General features: G+C 42.9%; 1 protein-coding gene across 1 annotated transcript in view; it reads left to right on the top strand.

Moving 5' to 3' along the window:
• The first annotated feature begins 1,371 nt into the window (after positions 1–1,371).
• LOC110203054 (protein-arginine deiminase type-4-like) overlaps positions 1,372–24,224 on the top strand; it is a 31,111-nt gene continuing 8,258 nt past the window's right edge. Inside the window, exons 1-11 of the mRNA XM_078146222.1 lie at positions 1,372–1,571; positions 2,373–2,553; positions 3,851–3,923; positions 8,090–8,157; positions 9,617–9,728; positions 12,216–12,335; positions 15,287–15,465; positions 15,870–15,973; positions 16,439–16,561; positions 18,324–18,435; positions 23,776–23,883. Coding sequence (XP_078002348.1) covers positions 1,414–1,571; positions 2,373–2,553; positions 3,851–3,923; positions 8,090–8,157; positions 9,617–9,728; positions 12,216–12,335; positions 15,287–15,465; positions 15,870–15,973; positions 16,439–16,561; positions 18,324–18,435; positions 23,776–23,883 — 1,338 coding nt within the window. The 5' untranslated portion in view covers positions 1,372–1,413. The remainder of the gene's footprint in view (positions 1,572–2,372; positions 2,554–3,850; positions 3,924–8,089; positions 8,158–9,616; positions 9,729–12,215; positions 12,336–15,286; positions 15,466–15,869; positions 15,974–16,438; positions 16,562–18,323; positions 18,436–23,775; positions 23,884–24,224) is intronic.

Below are 24,224 nucleotides of genomic sequence, written 5' to 3'. Positions count from 1 at the left end.
GCTAGGTGGTGCAGTGGATAGAGTACCGGCCCTGAAGTCAGGAGGACCTGAGTTCAAATGCGGCCTCAGACCAAACACTTGACACTTACTAGCTGTGTGACCCTGGGCAAGTCACTTAACCCCAATTGCCTGAAAGCAAAAAAAAAAAAAAAACCAACAAAAACCACTCACCAGTCATACAGCTATTACCTGAAGACCTCCCTTGACAGGGGACTCTCTCCCTTCCAAGGTGGGAAATTCTCCTTAACACCTCCCCCACCTTGGCTCTTTTGACACTGTCTACAACCCCTCTCTCTTCCTCATCTGTAAAATGAGCTGGAGAAGGAAATAGCAAATCACTCCTGTATCTTCACCAAGAAACCTCCCCCCCAAGAAAAAGGTTCATAGAGTCAGACACGACTGAATAAGAGCCCCCAGAACACAGAATGTCAGAGCCAGAAGGAGCCTTAGAACATAATCATGTCAGAGCTGGGAGGGACCGTTGAATATAGAATGTTACAACAGAACTTTCAAGTTGAAAGGGAACTTAGAACATAAAAACTAGGAAAAATCTAGAACATGAAATGTCAGGGCTAGAAAACACTTTGGAATACAGAATGTCAAATCTAGAAGGGAACTTTGAATACAGAATATCAGACCTAGAAGGGGCCTTAGAACAAAAATTGTTTGACCCGAAAGGGCCTTAGGGGTTGTCTTGTCTAAAGTCCCAGGGTTGATGGCCAAATAATAATCATCATTATATAATAAATACATGATGCCTTGAGGTTTGCAAAGTGCTTTACGTACATTAACTCATCTGATGCCCACAACAGCCCCTGTGAGGTAGGCACAGATGAGGAAAGTCACACAGGGTGGTGTTTCAGGGCCTTCCTGACTCCATGTCACAGCTCCTCAGCCTGGCCAGCTCTGGAAATTGACTCCTGATCATCTAAAGCACCTGTGGGTGTGGGCAGGTTAATTTATCCGGATCTTTTGCTTCCTGGAGTCCTGACTGCTTTCACTGAGAATATGAAGTTCTAGAGAGCAGAGGGTCCCATCTAATGCCCAATATGAGAATAAAGAACCTAAGAATCTAAGTTCCCAAGAGCTCTAGAGGAAACAAAGCTGCCACCACAGCATTTTTGTAATAAATTGCTCCACCCTGCCAGGAAAAGAGAAAAGAGGAAGGTACCATGCGTATATTTCCACCTGTCTTCCTCTTCTTATTCCTTGACCGTGCTCTTCAATCACTTAAGCCCTAAGAAAGATGGAGAACACCTGGGTAGATGATTGATTATTCCCTTAATTAGAGGTGAAGGGGCTACAGGTGGGTCTACTGACTGAGGCCTATAACAGGAAGCCTAGGGCTTTGTTTCTTGGCCCTCTCTGCTAACTTCAAATGATCTTGAAGGGGCCACTTGAAGGTAAGGAAATATGGTCTCCTGGGGGGCAAACACGGACTCCCAGCAGGTTCGGAGTAAGGAATCTGAAAGACTCAGGCAACTTCCAAAGAGGATTTACCCTACGTCTTTGGAGCGTCCCATCAAGAGAGTGTGCCCAATGGGCACTACGGTATCTGTTGATGTTGTGAGGTAAGAGCAAGGGAGCTTCCCTGGACTGATAGCCCAGGTGTTATGTTATTGATGCATGGCCTGAGAATGTTTAGAATGTCTGAGGCTGCCCTGGGCTAGCTGTAGGACCAGTGAATACATTACTTCCATTTATGGTGAGTCTCAATTTCCCCTTCTGTGAAATGAAGGAGCTGTACCAAATGGCCTCCAAGGCTTTTTCGGGCTCTGACGTTCTGAAACTCTCTAGAGCTCTGGGGACAGCAGACTGCTGCCCATGTGGGTGTGTTGGGCCCTGGGCTTCCTGATGACTCTTTGTTAGCACCGGGTGAGAGGCAGGATGCCGTGGTAGGACGGGTAGTGGATTTGGAATGAGAGAACCCAAAGTCAAATCTGCCCACAAACCTTGGAGGGAGGACCAAGGCAAGCCCAGGAAAAACCCCAAAGGAAATTGTCAAAAACTTTTAATACAGCCCAGTTCCACTTGGGATGCAATTCCTGTTCTGGGCTTGGCTGGGATGGACATGGAGATCTTGGAGCTGGGAGATGCCTTGAAGACCAAGCTCAGCCCTCTCTATTAACAGATAAGGAATAAAGAACTAGAGACAGAGAAGTGACTTACTCATTCATCTATCATACTATCTACAGAACCTGTTAACACTAGAACTCAAGTCTCTTGATTCCAAGTCCACCATGCTGTACTCATAAGCCTCAGGTTTCCTTTGGCTGGCTCTCTTAGGACCAAAACCTTGTGGGAAGGGTAGAGAATGAAACCATGGCCCTGCCTACTTAACCGGGTCTCATTCTCTTTGTTTCTGACATCAGGTTTGCCCCTAAGGGTTATAAGACCTTTGAAGCCTCAACTTCTGAAGGACTCCTTTACAATGTGGAAGGTACGAAATTCAACTTTTCCTTCTCTGGACATCCCAGCAGATGGTACCTGCAACCATCCTGCCGCCTCATCCTTAAGGCACTCGCGCCCAGCTCTAAGATGTTTTCAGATTGGGTAAGTTATGATGGGTCACAGGAGACATGGGGGAAATCACTGCTTGGGCAAACCTTTATCCATCCAGTAACTTGCTTTTCACTGGATGCTAGGTCCTACAATCCCACCCTTCCAAGAGATACCATGTCCAGGACAAGTGAAAAGGATAGGCCCTGCTCCGCCCAGAGCTGGACTGTGGTCTCTGGGCACCACATTTAGGAAGGGCATCAAAAAGCTGTCCAATATGTAGTTGGTAATTATAATACCAGACCCCAAGAGAAATGGACTAGATGTATAAATTGAATACTTTTCATAGAAATAATTGAACCCCAGTGGAGTTGATGAGACCTTTCATGATGGAGCATATTGAGAGAAGTCCCAGGTCAGAGCCTTGACACTGACCCAAAGTTAAAGGTGTTACAGGCTTTAGAGCTTCCAGGACCTTTTGACACCATCTACTTTAATCTCTTAATTTTGCAGACAGGGAAACTGAAGCCAGGGAGGAAAGGAAATGTATTCAAGATCACACATCTAGTTAGTAAAACAGAGCTTGGAATTGGAATCTAGGTCACCCAACTATAGTTCCAGGTTCTTTCCATATTGAATATGCTGTTAAGTGGTTAGAGCACTAGATCTGAAATTGGGAAGAACTGAGTTCAAATCTGGTTTCAGACTCATACTAGCTGTGTGACCCTGGACTCTGTTTGCCTCTGTTTCCTCAACTGTAAAATGAGGGTAACTCTGACTTAAAACTATCTGGCCTGCCTGGCTGGTTCTTTTCTCAATGTACCAATCTACTTCTCAAAATAGGGAGAGTAAATGCAAAGTAATGTAGGAGAAGGCGCCAGGAGTCTAGAAAGACCAGGAGGTAGTACCTGATATGTGTTGGGAAGAAAACTAAGGATTCTGTTGGGGCAGAAAATGGCCTAGGTATGGGGATAGCCTCTTCAAAGGCACAGAGATGGAATGTCATCTCCAGGGAACTAACCAATAAGCGCGTTTCTCTGGAATGTAGAGTATACACAAGAGAATAATGGGGAAAGATCATTTGGAGCCAGACTGCTCTAGTAGTATCCAGCTGCTTCAAGCTCTATTGTGATGGACCTGGAAACTATAGACATAGCCCATCCCTGAAATATTGGTGTGAGGTGGGTAGCTAGGTAGCAGAGTGGATAGAGCACTGGCGCTGGAGTCGGGAGGACCCGAGTTCAAATCCGGTCTCAGAAACTTGACTCTTACTAGCTGTGTGACCCTGGGCAAGCCACAGCCCCATTGCCTAGCAAAAACCAAAACAAAACAAATATTGGTGTCTTCACAGGTTAAAATTACCTACTTTAAAAGTGGAGAAGAACATTCCGACCACGTGGCTATGATGAATGTCACCTGTGTCTGTGAGTAACCAGCTTAAAGGGGTAAAGAGAATGAGAAATAAGAAATTGACTGCAAGCACAGGTTTTGCTTGGGCAGCCTGAGGGAGGGGAGGGCAGGGGAAGGACTGGCTGTAGAGTGAAGGCTTGTGTCCACATGGGGAACATCACGGTTGGTCAGTGACCTTTTGAAGGGCGTCGGCATGAATGAAGGCACTGCAACGAGCAGTCATTAAGTATCTACTGGATTCCAGGGCCTTGCTAAGCACTGGGGGTACAAACACAAGCAAAAAGAAATAGTCCCCGCCTTCAAGGAGCCTCTATTCCAATGGAGGAAGATTACACATGAAAGGAAGCTGAAAAGTAGGGACTGGGGATGAAGGTACTCGCATACAGACATAGTGTTGTGGTCCAGAAAGTGAAAGGCAGAGCCAGGAGGAGAAGAGTGGTTGGCTGGCCTGGGCCTCTGCCCAGAATGGAGGCGGCGTCACCATTGGAAGAAGGGGACTAGTAGGGTGTGGGGGTATTCCAGAGTGAGACTGCAGCTGCTGAGGTGTGATATCACGGTCCAGCTGGAGGAGAACAAAGGTTGGCCAGCCTGAGTGAGCTTGTCTCAAAATGGAGGCACTGGAAGGAATGCCTAAATTTGAGAAGAGGGCTGGAAGGGTGGATGGTAGTTCCCAATGGCTCCCACAGGCAATGAAGGAATAGGATGAACATGCCAAAGGGTAGTTTGGAGAGGTCGGGTCATCTTCTACCTTTCCTCAGATGACAACTCCTCCCAAGATATCTGCTTCCCTTAGGCTGTTCTGGGTCATGGAATCTGAGAGTACAAGGGGAAATGTTGCCAGATTAGTCTTTCTTTTCCTTTTTTTTTTTTTCTGAAAAGACTTAGGGAGTTTTAGTGGACAGCAAGCTCAATACGGATTAACAGTGTGATGGATTAGCCAAGAAAGCTAATGCAGCCTTAGGCTTTGTCAGATTTTCATAAAGCTCTTTACAGACATTCTCATTTGAACTTTACAACATGCCTGTGAGGTAGCTACTATAGTTATTCCCATTTTTAGAGATTAGAAGACTGAGGTTCTGAAAGAGGAAGTGACTCATCCTTGGTAGCATAGCTAGCCCAAGGTGGGATTAAATCACAAGACTAAGAAGACAATAGCCTCAATATACCCTTCCCAGGTTGGACCACATCTGGGCATCATACTTGTGGAAGAACATTGATAAGCCAGAGAACACAGGAATTCAAAGCAGATCATTTGAGGACTGGTTGAGGCTATTCAAACAAATCAAAGATTTGGACAAGGAAGAGAAACATAACTGCTTCCAGGTGTTTGAAGGGCTATCAAGAAGAAGAATTAGGTGGCAGCTATGGGTGCAGTGGATAGATCACCAGCCCTGAAGTCAGGAGGACCTGAGTTCAAATCTGATCTCAGACCAAACACTTCACACTTACTAGCTGTGTGACCCTGGGCAAGTCACTTAACCCCAATTGCCTAAAAAAAAAATTAGTCTTGGTTGCCTTGGTAGTATCACTAGGCAGAACTAGAGACAACAAATAGAAAATGCAAAGGGGCAAAATTAAGTTTGATGTAAAGAGAAACCTAATTAGAGGACACCCAATGTAGAATGAGCTGCCTCTGGGAATCATGGATTTCCTCTCATTTGGAGGCCTTCAAGTAGAGATTGGACAACTTCTTGGGTCTATGGTACAAGAGATTCTTTTCAAGGTACAGGCTTCAGTAGATATCTTCTAACTTTCTGAATGTTTATGTATGAAAGTAGATGGCTAAGGCAGAAATAAGAACATGAGGAAGTTTTCTTTTCTCCGAGTATCTTCTCTCTAGTGGTCCCGATTCTGTTTCAGAACCTAGAGGACCCTTAGGATCCAGAGTGATAGAACCAGGTCTGTTAATCTCATTTTTCCTATAGTCTTTCTTGCCAAAGTGGAGCATTTCTTTTTTCTTTAATCTTTTTTTTTTTGACTAAAATTGACACTTTTGTCACTTTTTAAACTTAATTTCAAATTGTGTTTTCTGGAAGGATTATTTACCAACTTTTCGTGCCTCCAGTGTTGGCTATTCCCATGTCTTGTCCTCTTTGCCAATTTGTCCAGTGTGAGGTGAAACTTCAGGGTTGTTTTAATTCACTCTTTTTTTGTACTGCAATTCAGTTTTTTAAATTTATTTATTTTCAGTTTTCAACATTCACTTCCATAAGATTGAGTTTCAAATTTTCTCCCCATCTTTCCTCTTCACCAAGATGGTGTGCACTTTGATATAGGCTCTCTATATTCATATTGAACCTATATTCACATTAGTCATGTTGTAAAGAAGATTTAGAACCAATGGGTGAAACCAAGAGAAAAAAACCTAAAAAAAAAAAAAAAGGAAAAAGAACAAATAGTATGCTTCAATCTGTATTCAGACTCCATAGTTCTTTTTTTTCTAGATGTGGGCAGCATTTTCCATCATGAGTCCTTTGGAGTTGTCTTGTTGAATTGCCAAGAAGAGATACATCTTTTAATTCACTCTTTTTTTTTTTTTTTTTGGCTAGGCAATGGGGTTAAGTGACTTGCCCAGGGTCACACAGCTAGTAAGTGTTATGTGTCTGAGGCTGTTAATTCACTCTTAATAGTGATTTGGAACAATCTTTCATAAGATTAATACGCTGTTTTCAGTTCTTTTGATAATCCTTTGTTCATATCCTTTGAGCTCTTGGCCATTGAGGAATGACTTTTAGTCTTGTATGTCAAATTAGTTCCCTTTATCTTGAATATTTAACCCTCATCAGATACTTGATGTAAAGCTTTCTATAACTGATCCTTCCTATCCAAGTTATATTGATTTGGTTAATGAAAAATTCAATTTTGTTGTCATTAGTATTTTTTTTTTTTGTGATTGCCTCTTAAGCAAAGAAGGTAAAGAATTTTACCCCTAAACATAGCTGCAACTAGGTATCTGATCTTTTCCCTGCTAATCTTTTATGGTGTGACTGAATAGTGGGTTACAGCAATTGAGTTGATTGGACCATGTCTTCCTTCCCCACACCCTTCCCCAATGCCTCATTAAAATTGTTTGTAGAAGCAAGGACTGAACTAGTAGGGATAGAATGAAGACTAATGAAAGAGGATAGTCTTCGGAGAAATGTGCCAGAAGGGATGGGAATCCAAAGTATCAGTAGAAAGATTGCAACCTTTCCCTTCCCCTCTCCCAATATTTAGAAAGAACATATTTTCATCAGAGCTTAGAGTAAATAAGGGGAAAATGGTGGGGGGGGGGGAGGAAATGACATATTGTACTAAGATTTTATGGGAGAAGAAATTGGTGGCCAATAGCCTATTTTCCTGGTATAGTATGAGACTGCTGAGTCATCTGCTGAGAGATGGGGAGTACTTGTGGGAGACTTGAGAGAAGAGAAGTTTTGGAACAATCCTTGTGTACAATATGACTCAATTAAGGAGAAGAAAAAAGATTGCCTTAGCATAAGGAAGACTTAGTTGAGATTGTTGGGTTATTTTCATTGTGTTCAACTCTTCATGACCGCGTTTGGCAAAGATACTGGAGTGGTTTGTCATTTCCTTCTCCAGCTCATTTTACTGATGAGGAAACTGAGGAAAATGGAGATAAGTGACTTGCCTAGGGTCACAGAGCTAGTAAATGAAGTCAGATTTGAACTTGGGGAGACAAGTCTTCCTCTTAACATGGGAACTTAGAACTTTACTTGCCTCATCCCCAGGTTTTATGTGTATAAAATGAAGGGGCTGGTGTGTTCTGGGAAGGCCCGTAGAGTTCTTCTATTTATCATCCTATGAAGATGCAAACTTCTAGTGGTAATACTAGAAAATTCTCCTAATGATTAGCGCTATCCAAGAGTGGAAAGGACTGTCTCAAGACCTCCTTGTCACTCTAGGTCTTCAAGTGGGGATCTTGAGAGGATTCCTATTTAGGTACTGGTTGAAGCCTTATCTGTGTAAAGTCCTTTTCCATTCCTTGACTTGGGGCCAAAGAGACGCCCAAGATATGCAGCCTCTGGGAAAAATAGACCTTGGAGCACTTTTTAGCCTTACTAGAAGAAGGATGGGCTGGGAGGTCTCCTTCTCTGGCTCTGAGAGATCAGTGGGAGAGTGTTCCTGGCCCCAGAGCAGCCCCGGGCTGCCCCTCACCATCCTTTGCTTCCTTTTCCAGCTATCTCTCTGACAGTGGAAAACTACCAAGACAAAGTGAAGAGCCAAGAAGGAAAGAAGATGCATAAGGTACAGCGGCTAGGGCTTTTCCTTCAAGTGGAAGTAGGCATACTCTAGAAAGAAAACTCATGGACTAGTAATTTGGAATCTTTTGCACGTCCTGAATCCCCTCAGCAGTTTGGTGAAGCCTATGGACCTCTCTCAAAATAATGTTTTTAAATACATAGAATATATAAGATTACATAGAAAACAAATTATATTAAATCTGGTTCTTAAAATAGTTTTTGGAAAAAGATAAAAACTCACAGACCCCGAGTTCGGAACCATATTAATGGAATCCACTAGGGGGAAAAGTCAGCATGAAAAAACCATCTAGAGTCCTGGGCTTTGGAGTTGTTCCTTGGTTCAAATTCTGCCACTGACAATCATTAGGTATGTAACCCTGAACATTTTCAGTTGACTCTATCAGGCTCCATTTTCCCCACCCATAAGAAAAAACGGGGCTCCTAATGTCTCTAGTCACCCACTTTGTAGAGATGGTTGGAGGTTCAAATGAAAGAATGGATGAAAAGAAATACATGGTATCTCAAAAGCCTTGGTGAATTTTGGGACACCTTGTATTTGTTAAAAGGGAGTGCTCTTTGGAGAAGGGAGAGGAGTTGGTGGGAAGGGACAGTCATAGGAGGGTAGAGAAGAAACTAATCATATTAATAACTAACATATGTCACTTACTATGTACCAGGTATTGTGCTAAGTACTTTACAATTATCTCATTTGATCCTCACAACAATCCTGGGAGACAGGTGCTATTATTCTCCCCATTTTACAGATGAGGAAACTGAGGCAAACAGATGAAATAACTTGCCCAGGGTCACACAGTTAATAAGTGTCTGAGGCTAGATTTGAAATCCAGATGAAGGGCATTACGGCCCTCTATGTTTACAATCAAACAAGTATGTAAAAGGCTTAGCTAATATTGGGAAAAAAAACCCCATGTATATCAGTTATTCTACTGCTTTGAGGAGGCAGGGGTGTCCAGGATCTCTGGATAAAGGAAGGCAAGGAGAAATATTTGAGTATGATAGGGTTATTTTCTTTGATACCTATATTGAAAATTCTACCTTTGAGTTACTAGCTAGATTTTCCTAAATTCTGAATTATATATAAAGCAAATTATAGTCAGCTGTGTGGTATGCTAGACAGGTCATGAAGACTTGGCTTCAAATACAGCCTCAGACACTTACTGTGTGGCCCTGAGCAAGTCATTTCACCGTCTGCCTCAGTTTCCTCAACTGTAAAATGAGGATAATAATAGTACCTATCTCCCAGGGTTGTTGTGAGGCTCAAATGAGATATTTATAAAGTGCTTAGCACTGTGTCTGGCACATAATAGATGTTTAAATGCCCATTCTCTTCCCCTCACCCAATATTTAGTCTTTCTGGGTCCAGGTAGAGTTACAAGCAGGACTCATTTCATAAGTCTGGGGTGGGGGGACGGTCCTTTGGAGCCCATGTTTTGTCTTTTCAGGGAAGAACCTTTTCCCCCTGGCGGGGGCCCATCATGCTTGTGAACTGTGGATGCAAAAATAAATACCCACCCGACACAGAGAAATATGAAGAAGAAATTCTTGACAAAAAAGGTAACTTGCTGCATCTCCCATTCTGGGGAGCAGCCTTAATCTTGGACTGGGCCCAACCTAAGGACAGCAAAGTCAATTTATTCAGCAAATTTATTCAAAGTGCTGCATAATCTACCTCTATCCCCATCTAGAATAAAAAGTTTCTCTTGTGTTTAAAAAAAAAAAAACTTGGGGTAGGGGCAGAGGAGGACAAAGGAAAAAATCTTCAGTTTAGAATTGGAAGTCTGGATTCAATCAATAGGCATTAATCAGATATTGATAATGCATCAGGTGTTGTGCTGGGGATACAAAGTCAAATGAAAACCCTGACCTCAAGGAACTTACAGCCTAGGGGAATGGCAAATGCATTCCCAAATAAGGAAAAAAAAACCACAATGGATTTTGATGCACATTTGAGAGAGGAGAACAATGAAGTGAAAGGCTGTAACCACTAAAGTAAACCCCAAGCCCAACCGTGCAAGCCAAATCACTAATTTAGAGGCAGTTGGGTACACAGTGAATGGGGCACTAATCCTGGAGTTGGGAAGAACTGAGGTCAAATCTACTTGGGCACTTACTGTGTGACCCCCTAGGCAAATAAACCTTTCTGCCTTAGTTTCCTCATCTGTATAAAAAGGATAATAATAGCACCCACTTTGCAGGGTTGTTATGAGGATCAAATGAGAAAATATTTATAAATTGCTTAGCAAAATTTAAAGTTCTATATAAATGCTAGCTATTAAAAGAAACTAGTAGGGTTGTTGTTTTTCAGCCTAGAGATAAAATGCAATCCCATGCATTCTTTACCCAACTTTGTGAAGCTATATGTGAATAGATTCTCTTTCATATGGCTCAGGAGCCCCCAATAATCCAAACAATCTATATTCCTTCCCTTCTTTTCATATCTGTGTACCTTACTCACCTACTGCCTCTCTCTCTGATTTCCTTTTCATGGTAGTGAAGCACACAGATCAGAAGCAGCTATGACTGACCAAGCTTTATCTAAGGTGGTTTTCGTACTTATTAAATAGAAGTATAAGCAAACTTTGAAAAACATAAGTTTAGATTTAACATAAGCCCTCCAAGACCAAGTGAGGGATGGAAAGAAGAACAACCATAACCTCTCTCGCGTCTTTACAGGTGAAATTCTCCACCCAGCATCCCTTCCTCATCCCCACCCAGATTACCTTGTGGCCACAATAGGTACCTGAAGGAGCAGGCCCTGTGTTTGTATAGGGGGTTGTAAGAAAAGGCTGTCCCTCCTTTTCATTTTCAATAGGTCAAAGTAAGTCACCAAGGCTGAGAAGGCATGGATGGGTTGTGCCCTCCATTATGAATCTCTTTACAATATCTTTTCTCCCAACCTTCCTATACTATTTCAAGGATACTTCTAGACACCAAGATTCATAACTTCAATGACTCCCTAAACTCTTCTTCGTTTCATTCCCTTCATGTATCCAGTTGGCTGCCAGATCTTGTCTTTTATACACCTTCAGCATCTTGTGTCTGTCACCTTCTTTCACTTGGCTACCACCTTAATCTAATCACTTGCCTAAATTATAACAAAGTCTCTAGATTGATTCCCATGCCTGAAGTTCCTCTTCTCCAATCCACCCTCCACACAGCCCACCAAAGTCACTTTCCCAAAATGTAAGTAATCACATCACACCCCTATTTAATAAACTCCAACAGTCCCCTAATAATTCTCAAGATCAAATGTTATTTCACCTTGCCATTTTAAAATGTTGACTTTTATGTAAGTTTTACACAGTAGCATATGTATACAATTTGAAGGTATGCATATATTGGATAAGTGAGCAAATTTTTTCAGTGGTAGTAGATGACCAAAAAGCCTTGGAGATGAGCTCTAGGACATAGTGAGGAAAGGAGAGGGTATTAAGTCTGGAGCTAGGCTGTGAAAGGCTGGAAGAGATGAACAGAAGTTTACATCCTATCCTAGAGGCTAGAGAGAACTGCTTAAGTAGGGCAGGGATGAGGGCTTCCTATAGGTCTTATAGGTCTGGAGTTGGAGGTTCCCTTAGATCCCCACCTATCTTACAGATGAAGAAACTGAGACCTAGAGAGGTGGAAATAATTTTCCCAAGGGAGCACAGGTAGTAAAATGGCAGAGACGGGATTCAAACCTGGGTCTTCTGACTCCAAATTCAGAACCCTTTCCACTGTCCCATATGACATCCCCATGTGCAAGGCTGTAAGCTCAAAAAAGCTGACAATCCTGATGGGTCTAAATGTCAGCTTATGTGTTCCAGATTGAGGCCCCTGGAAGTAGAGGCACCGAATCTAGGGAGGGAGGGAAGGGGAGGAGTCTTCTTCTGAGATTAAGGTTGGGGATATTGACCTTTTTAATAATTAAGGCTATTTAAAAATGGACTACAGATACTTTGAAAGAATGAGCTCCCTATATCACAAAGAGTTCAAGTAGATGCTTAAGTCGGGAGGGTTACCCTTGGGCCTTCAGGAGCTAGCTTCTTCTTTTCCCTTCCCCAGCTATTCATCGAATGTCAAAAATGTTCTTGAGGATACATTCCCCACTTGGATTTTTCAACACCCATCAACTAACTATTAATTGTTCTCACCCAAACAAAGTGAGACTCTTCGGAGTTGAACGTGAGTATCCTTTTGGTCTTTGGGACCCAACGTGGGGCCGTAGTAAAAAAGAGAGAAGACTAGGAACCACAGGACCAGGCTCCATGTGGAGACTTGGCCCCTCGCTGCCTGGGAGTGACTTCCTGGGGTTCATCTCCCTTTTCTACAAAATGAGGGTGGGGTAGATGACCTCCAAGGTCTTTCCAACTTGAAATTTAGGACCCTGTGCAATAGGGAGGTGGGAGTGAGAGGCCTGTTAGACAGAATGGCTTGGGCAACTCTTGCACTGACAAATTTGAGTTCTGGTTGTGCCAAAGGTTTTCTCCAAAGAACCCTAAGCTTTGCATATATACCATCACTTGGACCAAAAGTCCAGTGACAAAAGAAAGAAGATAATTATAACTGGGAATCCTTTACCTGCAGGCTTGTTTTTGGTGCTGAGGAGGGGGACAATATCACAAAGGCTAACTAACAGTGGGCTTCTTCATGCTGTCAGAGGGGTAGAAGATGGGTTCTCAGGAGAACCTACCACTGGGTGACAATGGGGGAGGATTTAAGTGGGGTGAAAGACCAGTTTTGTAAGACATGAGCCAGCCGAAGACGAAAAAGAGGTGTAGTAGAAAGAGGGCTAGATTTGGGATCAAAGATCCTTGGTTCAAAGTCAGTCTCTGCTGCTAGCTGTCCCTGTGAGTGGAGGCAAGGTTCCTGATCTCAGTTCCCTTATTTGTAAAAGGCATTGGGCTCTGAAAAGTCACATCTGGCTCAAATTTTATACCCAAAGATGTCTATCTTCAGATCCCTCTACTCAATCCCTAGTTACAGTACTAAACTGAGCTCAGATTCAGTGTCATGGGAAGACCTTAAACATCTGGCCCAGGGGTTCTCTATCTTTTTGTGTGTTATGGACCTCTTCTCAACATAGTATTTTAAAGTAATGATAGGCAACTAGATGTAGATGAAGACTGGAGTTCAAATCCATCCTCAGATGCCTCCGGGCTTTGTGACCCTGCACAGGTTACCTAAGCTCTGTCTATTTGGGTATAAGAATAGCACCTTCCCCTCCAGGGTGATTTGGGAAGATAAAATGAGATATTTTGAAGTGTTGAGAGCATCAAAGCACTATACACATGCTTTTGTTGTGGAATTGTTTCAGTGGTGTCCTACTCTTGATGACCTCATTTGGGGTTTTGTTGGCAAAGATACTGGAGAGGTTTGTCATTTCCTTCTCCAGCTCATTTTACAGATGAGGAAACTGAGGCAAACAGGGTGAAATGACTTGCCCAGGGTCATTCAGCTAGTTAGTGTCTAAGGCTGGATTTGAACTTGGGAAGATGAGTCTTTCTGACTCCAGGCCCAGCACTATGGTACCACTTAGCTGCCCCCATACACATGCCAGCTATTGTATGTGTGTGTGTGTGTGTGTGTTGTGTGTGTGTATGCTCATGCATGTATATACATACATAAATTGTAATTACATTATTACTATATCATAAATGCTTATATTCTTATAATTATGTTTCTATAATTTTTATGTTTGAAGGAAATGCTAAATTTCAGCAGTTTCATGGAAAACAAAAATGACCTTTTTTCCCCTCTAAGTTCATGAACTCCTTGAAATCTATCTCCAGATACTTTGGGGATCTGTGAACCCCAGGTTAAGAATTCCTGATGAAGTTCATCTTTCTCATTTAACAGATGAGAGTGAATGCCTTGCCCATGCCTCAAAGTGGCAGAATAGACTGGAGTCACCTATCCTGTCTCCTAGTCTTCCAACTACACATCACTTACTGGTCATTTTTCAGGCTTCTTTAAAAAAAAAAACCAAACCCAAAACATCTACAAGCAGTCATGCCAGCTTCTCTTGCTTTCTTCCTCCATTCCCCCAACTGCCTCAAACTACCCTAAATTCAGCTCTTAGACCTCAGGGAGGGGAAGAGGGGAGAAAGGTAAAGTTCATCCTTCCCTTTCTTCTCCTGAGATCAGAGAATTTCTTTTTGCTGATTCAGTTATTTGTAAAGCTGAGGCTTTTCCATCTTGGTCTTCCAAGGACCACTAAAAAAAAAAAGTTGTTTTTTTTTTTTTGTTATTTTGGTTTGGGTGAGTTTTTAACCCAATGCTACCACAGCCCACCCACTATTTATTTTAAACAGAATATCTGGAGCTCAAAAAAGGGAACCCAGAGTAAATGCACCTTCATCACTATTGTAATCTGTCCCAACCTGACCTTCCTCTTCACCTGTTCTGTGTCTTCCCCTATAATCACTAGCCCAAATTGCTCAGTCCATTTAAACCAGAAAGGGTTGGGGAGGGGGGTAATATACCAAGAAATGTCCAACATAAGGAAGCAAGCTGTAAGCCTATGAAGGTCCTCAAACAATGTAAGCAGACAGTCATTGGATACGGCTCCTGAAGGGAAACCCACAGGCCTAGGAACATAGCTGCTAACAATACCTTCAGTCTAACGCGCAAAGATCCCTGATCACCACCAGGTCACTCTAACAATACAGTGACATGCACCTTAAATTTTGAGGAGGCTGAACTGGTCCTTGGTGTAAAGCATCCTTCTATTTTGTGACCTGGGGCAAATCATCTCTGGGGGTAGTGGGGTGAAATGGAGACTATGGTTTAAACTAGCTGGCCCTCTACAATCTAATGCCTTTTTTGTAGGGGATGTCATTCCAGGTATTCTTGCTTGGCTTCAAGGAGAAGCTATACACACACCCACACTCCTCTTTGACCCGTTGGTCAACAGTCATCATACAACAGCTGTAAGAGCTATCGGTAGCTAAGGAATAACTTTTTAGTTTCATCCCAATGGGCCCAAAGGTTTGGAAGACTGACTCCATTATCTTAGGGTAGCAATGAGCCACTGAACTCGGGAAAGTTCGGTGGGATGTCCCGCTTTGCCCCACACCCCCAACTCAGAACCAGGGAACTGCCCCTGTAACCGCCTCATGCTTTCCTTCTCCTAGGACCCACCATAAATCCTCCTTACAGAATGGTACTGGGGCCAAACAAACCTTCCCATGTTCTCACACATCTGAGAAACCGAGAAAGACGGAAATTTTATGTGGAAGCGCTTTCCTTCCCAGATGCTGACTTCTCTGGGTTGGTGTCTTTCACCGTCTCCCTTTTGGATAATTCTTACGGGGTACGTGTGGGAATGGGGCACTGGACTAGGTAGTGGGGGAGGTTGGTGAAGTCTGGAGGGCAAGTTGGAGAGAGAGCTCAACACAGGGGTAGGGCAGATAGGATTTAAGAAGTCATCCCATGTAAGGGGCTGGGGAGAAACGGGAAGGAAAAACTCAGGAAGGATGGGTTGATTCCAGCCTCCAGTGAATATGTGAGTGCTTGAGAGCTGGCCACTTGGGATTCTAGATTTTTAAGTTGGAAAGGATCTTAGAAGTCACCTCTTCCTACAGATAAAGGAGCAGAGACCCAGAAATGACTTGCTCAGCTAGGATGTAGCTGAGCAGGGATATGAACCTAGGCTTTCTATAACTCTAAAGGTTAACAGCTTTCTACTACACCCCAGTCTTGTCCTGCCTCCCATAGAAAGTCTCTGGACCTCCAATTCATAATGTAGGATTGGTTTTCCGTGTGGCACCATGGATCATGACTGCTAACACCCAACCACCCGTGGAGATCTATATGACCAAGTAAGAGTGAGGCCCCAGTAAACCTCTGGCGATTCCTCTTCCTCCTGCCTTAGCCTCAGCCCCATGGCTCTCTGTGCCAATGTGTGGGACAAAGAGCTTTCTAATGACCCCCCCCGCCACCTGGGGACCCCATTAGAATGAACTGTGCTCTTCCTAGGAGCCTTGGCCAATAGGTGGTCTTGTCCATTCATACTCTCCTCCAAATTATTCTGTATTTATTCTATGTGTAGGTATCTGTGCGTATGTGTCTATTTTTCTATCTAGATATACATGTATGCACAATACACATACATGTACATAAAGACACACATGCATGTATATACATATAGGCATACAAGTATACATGCGTACATGTGTGCAAGTGATCGTACATGTGCATGCGTTTAAGTATATCGAATGCATGTTCCCCTGCCTCAAGTATGTAAGCTTCTTGAGGGTAGGGACTGTTGTTTCTTGTCTCTAAAGCCCCAGTGACTCCCACTGCCTGGCACATGGGAGCCCAAACCTGGAGCTGTTCTCCTGCTTTCCCTTCCAGCACATTGAAGCAATGGCCCCTGTATCCTTGGAGATTTTGGAAGTACACCAAAGGTAAACTGCCTATCAGGTGGCTGACGGGGTCATCGAAGACAAAATCAAGAAGAAACAGGTTTGTTCTAGGGTTTAGAGTCTTAACGTAGGTAGCTCAGTGGCTAGAGCACTGGGCCTGGAGTTGGGAAGACTCATCTTTGTGAGTCCAGATCTGACCTCAGACACTTACTTGCTGTGTGACCATAAGCTAGGTGACATAAGCAAATCACTTCACCCTGTTTGCCTCAGTTTCCTCATCTGTAAAATGAGCTGGAGAAGGAAATGGCAAACCACTCTAGTATCTTTGCCAAGAAAACCCCAAATGGGATTACGAAGAATCTGACACAACTGAAAAGCAATTGAACTATCTTCTCTGCTTTCACCTAATCAAGAGTACGTCTATAGATTGTTTAGGTCGGGTCTTCAGACATCTGGCAAGTCACAGCAATTTCCAACCTGAATGGTTGAGGGACAGGCAGGTTGGCAATTTTCCTTAATCAGCTCAGGTCCATTACCTGAGATGCCTCGTGAATTCTAGAGTGGCTTTCTCCAGTGCCAAGGATTGGGACATCTAAATTTGCTCAGAGCAGATCAAAATAGGGAGAGAGAAAATGTGGGGATTGGAGCAAGGGCCCTAGAGATTGCCCCCTCCTTTTTTTAAAGTTGAGTTTTAGAAGGAAGGGAAGAAATGGAAAATGCTGAGGCTAGAATTTAAAGACCGTCAGCCCTCAGCAGAATAACTTCATCCAAGCAGAGAAAGCCTAGGGAGGGGACTTCTGCTGTAGAAACACCTGATCTCATTCCATGGACCAGATCAGAGCTCTAAAAGTAGTTTGGAATTAAAACTAAGAAGTTACCTACAAAGAACAGGAGGAAAAGACTAAATATTCCTTCTTCCCCTCCACCTCCCCCCACCCCTTCCCCTCCATCGATGGATATGGATAGCAAACAAAGTGGTGAAACAAGTTATCACCTGGAAGCCAATGTTCTGTTGAACCTTCGCCCACTCAGCCGGATTGGTACATAGCCATGGACCATTGGGCTCATACCCTAACCCCTTCCAGCTAGAAGGAAACTTTCAAGCTTGTATTCTACTCTGCTTGGCTTCTCAGAATGCAAGCTTTTCTCCATGACATGCTAAGACTTTGGAGGAGAAAGACGGGGGTGATAAAGTAGGCTTTGATACTCTAAATGGATTGCCAGTCATGATGTGCTAAGGGACCCTCTGCTTAGGAGAAAGGTGATAAAGGCAGAGTCATGACTATTGCTTGGGCCTACAGTGAATTTGCAGACTGACCAGACCAAGCAACACGATGGCAAATTTAGGTGGGACAAGGGAATGGGGAGAAGAGGCAGATCCTGGGACATCAGCCCCTGTGATCAGAAAGAAACTCTGGTATACACCAAGTTTTTGTGGGAGGGCTAGAGCAAAAGCTCCCCAGGGTTGTAACAAAGAGAAGCATGTACCCATTTGGAAGCTTCCTATTCTAAGAAATTGTTATTAAACTCGATTGTCCCTAAATTACTAAAGGAGTACAAGCATAGTAAACACCATCTAACTTACAGCACTCTGGGGACAAGTCCCCAGTGGCACCATGTTAGTTAAAGCTCTGGTTAAGGCTTTGTTTCCCAAAGTCTTTGTAAAGAACCCTTTTTCATGTTGAAAACCATGGATACAAAAGTAATAGGAGCCCTCACCCAAAAAAAAAATAAGACTCTTCCTAATAGAAGGGGATTTGAGTTGAATGGGATAACACCCTGCTGGTGCTTTGCTTTCTTCCAGATCTATGCCTGATTCAGAATTCATGACTACCGTCCTTGACTATTCCTACGTAGCTCATTGTGAGCTGACTTTCTGCCCCAAGAACAAAATTCGACTTGACACATGGATTGGGGTAACACCAATAGTCTGAAGAGCCTAGCTCTCTGAGCTCCCCTCCCTGGCCCAATGTTCCCATCCTCTTGGTTGGGAGGGACAAGGTGCAGAGGTGGGGAGGGGGCATGCTGGCAGGGTTACTCCCTGTATGCATGGAATGGACAGTGGATTATATGGGGTAAGATGGGCTTGGTTCCTGACTAAGGACCCTGGAGGAAGGGAAGGGAATTGGGAGCCTCAATTGGGATAACTCGGGGCAACCATTTAGAAGATTAACCTTGATAAGCCTGAGCAATTGAAGCTAATAACAAGACAGTCATATTTAGATTACTTGAGTATAGAGTAAGCCCCTAGTTGATGTAAACTTTGTCTATTTTTACTCACGTAAGCATTTAAAGATATAAAATTTCTTCTAAGAACAGCTTTTGCTGCATCCCATAAGGTTTGGTATGTTGTCTCATTATTGTAATTTTCTTGGATGAAGTTATTGACTGTTTCTATGATTTGTTGTTTGACCCACTCATTCTTTAGGATTTGACTATTTAGTTTCCAATTAACTTTTAGTCTATCTTTTCATGGCCCTTTATTACAAGTAGTTTTTATTGCATCATGATCTGAAAAGGATGCATTTAATATTTCTGCCTTTCGGCACTGGATTGTGAGGTTTTTATGCCCTACTACATGGTCAATTTTTTGTGTAGATGCCACGTACCATTGAGAAAAAGGTATATTCCTTTCTGTCCCCATTCAGTTTTCTCCAGAGGGCAACCATATTTAAATTTTTTTAAAAAATTCTATTCATCTCCTTAACTTCTTTCTTGTTTATTTTGTGGTTAGATTTATCTAGTTCTGAGAGGGGGAGGTTGATGTTCCCCACTAGTATAGTTTTGCTGTCTATTTCTTCCTGTATCTCCTTTAAGAATTTGGATGCTATACCATTTAGTTTAGTAATATTACTTCATTGTCTATAATACCATTTAGCAGGATGTAGTTTCCTTCCTTATCTCTTTTAATTAGATCTATTTTTGCTTTTGCTTTGTCTAAGATCAGGATTACTACTTCTGCTTTTTTTACTTCAGCTGAAGCATAATATATTCTGCTCCGGCCTTTTACCTTTACTCTGTGTGTATCCCTCTGTTTCAAATGTGTTTCTTGTAAACAACATATTGTAGGATTATGGTTCTTAATCCATCCTGCTATCTATTTCTGTTTTATGGGAGAGTTCATCCCATTCATATTCACAGTTATGATTACTATGTGTCTTTCTCTCCATCCCATTTCCCCTCCTGTTTATGCTTCTCTCTCTCCTTTCTGTCTTCCCCTCCTCACTAGAGTTTTACTTTAGACCACTGCCTCCCTAAGTCTGCCCTCCCTTCTATTAGCCCCCTCCCTTTTCTTTTCCCTTTACTCTCCTACTTGCTATAGGGTAAGTTAGATTTCTATGCCTAACTGATTATATTATTCACTCTTTGAACCAAATCTGAGAGTAAGATTCAAACAATGCTCCTTTCCCTCCCTTTTTTCCCTCTACTGTATTAGGTTTTTGTGCCTTTTCACGTGATGTAATTTACCTTTGCCTGCCTCCTCCTTTCCTCTTCTCCCAGAACAATCCCTTTTTACCACTTAGACATTTTTAATCACATCAAAGTCAACTTATACTCATATCCTCTAGTATCCCCCTTTTAAATGCCATAACATTACAGTTCTCAAGAGTTACAAGTGTCATCTTCCCTTGTAGGGATAAGTTTGCCCTTATTAATAACATGGTTTTTTTTCTTTCCTGTTTATGTTTTCATGCCTCTTGAGTCTTGTATTTGAAGGTCAAATTTTTTGATGAGCTCTGCTCTTTTCATCAGGAAGGTTTGGAAGTCCCCTATTTCGTTGAATGTCCATATCCTCCCCTGAAAGATTGAGCTCAGTTTCGCTGGGTAGTTGATCCTTGGTTGTAATCCAAGCTCCTTTGCCTTATGGAGTATCATATTCCATGCCCTCTGATCTTTTAATGTAGAAGCTGCAAAATCCTGCATAATTCTCACTGTGGTTCCATGATATTTAAATTATTTCTGTCTGGCTGCTTGCCATATTTTCTCTTTAATCTGGTAATTTGGGAATTTAGCTACAATATTCCTTGATGTTTTCAATTTGGGATCTCTTTCACGAGGTGATTGGTGGATTCTTTTGCTGACTATTTTACCCTCTGGTTCTAGCACCTCAGGGCAGTTTGCCTCAAGGATTTCCTGAAAGATGCTGTCTACGCTCTTTTTTCATCATGGTTTTCAAGTAGACCAATAATTTTAAAATTGTCTCTCCTGAATCTGTTTTCCAGGTCAGTTGTTTTACCAATGAGATATTTTACATTTCCTTCTTTTTTTTTATTATTTTGTTTCTGTTTGACTGATTCTTGCTCTCTCAGAGTCATTAGCTTCTACTTGCCCCATTCTAATTTTTAAAAAGTTGTTTTCTTCTATTAGATTTTGTACCTCCTTTTCCATTTGGCCAGTTCTACTTTTTAAGGAGTTGTTTTCTTTAGTGTACCTTTTTTCCCTCATTTGGCCAACTGTATTTTTTAAGGACTTGTTTTCTACAGTTAACTTTTGTCCTTCCTTTTCCAAGCTATTGACTCTTACATACCTCTCATTTCTTTTCCTAATTTTTCTTCAACTTCTCTTATTTGACTTTTAAAATCCTTCCTGAGCTCTTCCAAGAAAGCTTTTTGGGCTTGAGACCAGTTCATATTCCCCTTTCAGGTGTCAGATGTGGGTATATTGACAACGTTGTCCTCTTCTGAATTTGTGCCTTGATCTTCCCTGACCCCATAATAAGAATCTATGGTCACTGTCCATTGCTGCATTTTGTTCGTGGTGTTTGCCTATTTCCTGACTTTAAAAAAAAAAATTGAGCTCCCATGCTGGAGGGAAGGGGACACTTACCCAAGCTTCTTCTGCTTGTCAGGGCCTCGCACAGGGATGTTTTGCTGCTGGTGGATGTCTGTCACCCTGGAGCTTTGCCACCTGTAGTTGTGTTTCCCAGAGTTGTGCTGAGGCACTGGGTGATTTGGCTACTGGAGAACACCACCACCCATGGTAGTTTTCTGAGCTGGTGTCTTCCAGTTCCCTTGCCTGTATCGAGGCTCTTGGTGGGGGTCCTGGTGTTAGCACTTGCCTGCTCTACCACCCTGGGTCTCAGGATCTCCCCCCCCCATATGCTGAGGTGGGGCTTGTTGCTGGCTTTCTGGGATGCTTCCCATCCTGTACTGCTCCCCCTCCCCCAAGCGAGAGGGGCCTTTCCTGTTAATCCCCCAAGCTTTCTGGGCTACAAGATTGCTGCACCCCATCTTTATGCTGGCTCAGGGTTTTTCCTGGGTCACTGGCTTCTGGGCTTTCAGAGGTCAATAAGGGAGTGTAAGAGCAACTTACTTCTTACTCCACCATCTTGGCCCAATGTAAACTTTGAATCAATGGCTAGATACCAATAGGTATTATGATGAGCTGATTCTATAGCCTTTAAAGGCTTACAAAATCCCTAGGCAAGGTTCATAACTGCTCTGGGACTCTATTTCCCAACCTGTAAAAATGGAAATAATCACATATACCTCAAGCTCAAATAATATGGTATATATAAAGAGCCATAAGAATACTGGCTATCATCACACACTTCTTCTAATAGTCCTATAAGATAATTGATGTATGTACTATCTCCACCTCAAAGTTTGAGAAAACTAAGACTTAGGGAGGTCAAATAGGTTTTTCCCCTTTACAAGGTAGCTAATACAGCAATGGAAAGAATACTGAACCTAGAGTCAAAGACCTGAGTTCAAATCCAGCCTCTGGTACTTACTAGCTGTGTGATCCTGGGCAAGACACTTCAGTTCTGATTGCCTCTGTTTTCTCATCTATAAAATGGAGAGAATAATAGCACTGACCTCCCAGGATGCTTGTGAGGATTAAATGAAATAATATTCGTAGTTTAAGGGAGAAAAAAGCACTTAGCATAGTGCCCGGCATTTAGTAGGTGCTATAAAAACTGCTTTTTTATTTCTCCTCCCTCCCACTTACATGAAAGAAGCAAGCAGCACCCCTGAGATATGAATCCAGTTCTCCTGACTCCTGCTCCAGCTTCTTCAATTTGTTGTTGTTTGTTGTTTTTCAGTCATGTCCAACTCTTTCTGATCCTGTTTGGGGCTTTCTTGGCAAATACACTGGAGTGGCTTTGCCATTTTCTTCTCCAGACCATTTTTACAGATGAGGAAACTGAGGCAAACAGGGTTAGATGACTTAACCCAGGGTGACACAGCTAGTAAGTGTCTGAGGTTGAATTCAAACTCAGGAAGATGAGTCTTCCTGATTCCAAGCACAGTGCATCTACCTCCTCTCGCATACCTGTTGGTTTATCATATTTAAATGTTTCCCTTGGTTTCTTGGGGCAGCTAGGTGACACAGTGGACAGAGTACTGGGCTTGGAATCCGGAAGATCTGAGTTCAGACTTGGAGGAGATACAAGCGAAGCAAGGTGGCAGCATTCCGTCTAAACTATGGGGCATCTACTTTCTCCTAGGGAGAATAGAGAGCCAGCAGTCATGTCTGGGCAGGAAATGGACACGGCCACACCTGTACCTTAGGGAGGGGGAGATGGCTTCTGCAGTAGTGCGTGCCAACCCAGAACGGGACTAGGGAGAAGGGGCTTGGTACAAGACATGATCAAGTTGGAAAATCCAGAAAGATAAACTTGGGCTTGACGTAAAACATCCCACAACCCTTAAAGCACTATATAAATGTTAGCTGTTATTGCTGTGGTGGTTATTATTATTATTAACCATTACAGATGTCCAAATACAGGATGGGCTACCACGGGAGGTATTGGCTCCCTTCCTTGGGGAGCTCCAAGCAGAGGCTGAATGTCTATTTGTCATATACTCTAATGGGGATCTTTTTAAAGTGTTTAAGTTGGACTAGATGGCTGCTGGGGTCCCTTCTGAATCTCCAGTTCTGGGATTCCATAAGATGTCCAGGGAATGGACTACTTGTCACATTTTGCCTTTGCATTCTTGGCATCTCATATCCCTTGCTCATCAAATCTACAAAGAGAACTCTGGAAATTTCGAACCTAGCTGTCGGGGGGGCGGGGGGGAAACATGGTGCCCCAACACAAATAGGGCAGGTAGGAGGAAGAGCTGGTTTAGGGAGAGGACAATTACTTGAGTTTGAGGTGCTGTGAAATTGTGGCAGAGAGGGCCCAAGAAGCAATTGGGAGACTAGAGACTGGTTTGTGAGGCAGGGGAAGAGTTGGAGATTACTCGAGTTACTTCCACCTCTGAATTCTACATGAAATGGGACGCTGGCTCCTTTTTGTTCCTTCCCAGAACGAGGTGGCGATTGGGTATACCCAGAGTCCTCAGCGATGTTTCCCTGTTTTCCTTGACTTCCCCTGGACCAAGGGACTCGAAGACTTCAAGTTCAAAGACAGTCTGGTACATAGCTCGGTTGGGTGCAGTAAGCTCTGACATTGTTTCCCCAAGTCTATCATGATAAAGTCAAGAACAACCTGTACTCATCCACAACTTTCCTATTTAAAAAAAAAAACCCTTTCCTTAATCTAGCACTATGAGGTCAGTGATGCAAGGTGTTCATTTTCTCCATTTTATAGATGAGGAAACTTGAGGTCTGGATTGGGGAAAATGTGAGTGGTACATAGTGGTCAGAGGGAGGACACACTCGAACCCGGGCTCTCTGACTTGGTCTGCAGAGTGGTGAAGGGGAGGTTGGCCTTTGGTGGCTTGCCTAGAGGTGGGGGGATGGTCTCAGATGACCT

The sequence above is a fragment of the Phascolarctos cinereus genome, unplaced genomic scaffold (genome assembly GCF_003287225.1).
Source record: "Phascolarctos cinereus isolate Bilbo 61053 unplaced genomic scaffold, phaCin_HiC Scaffold_726;HRSCAF=1367, whole genome shotgun sequence".
Classification (NCBI taxonomy): Eukaryota; Metazoa; Chordata; class Mammalia; order Diprotodontia; family Phascolarctidae; genus Phascolarctos; species Phascolarctos cinereus.
Note: the sequence above shows the minus strand (reverse complement) of the source record. Positions and strands in the feature narration are given on the sequence as shown.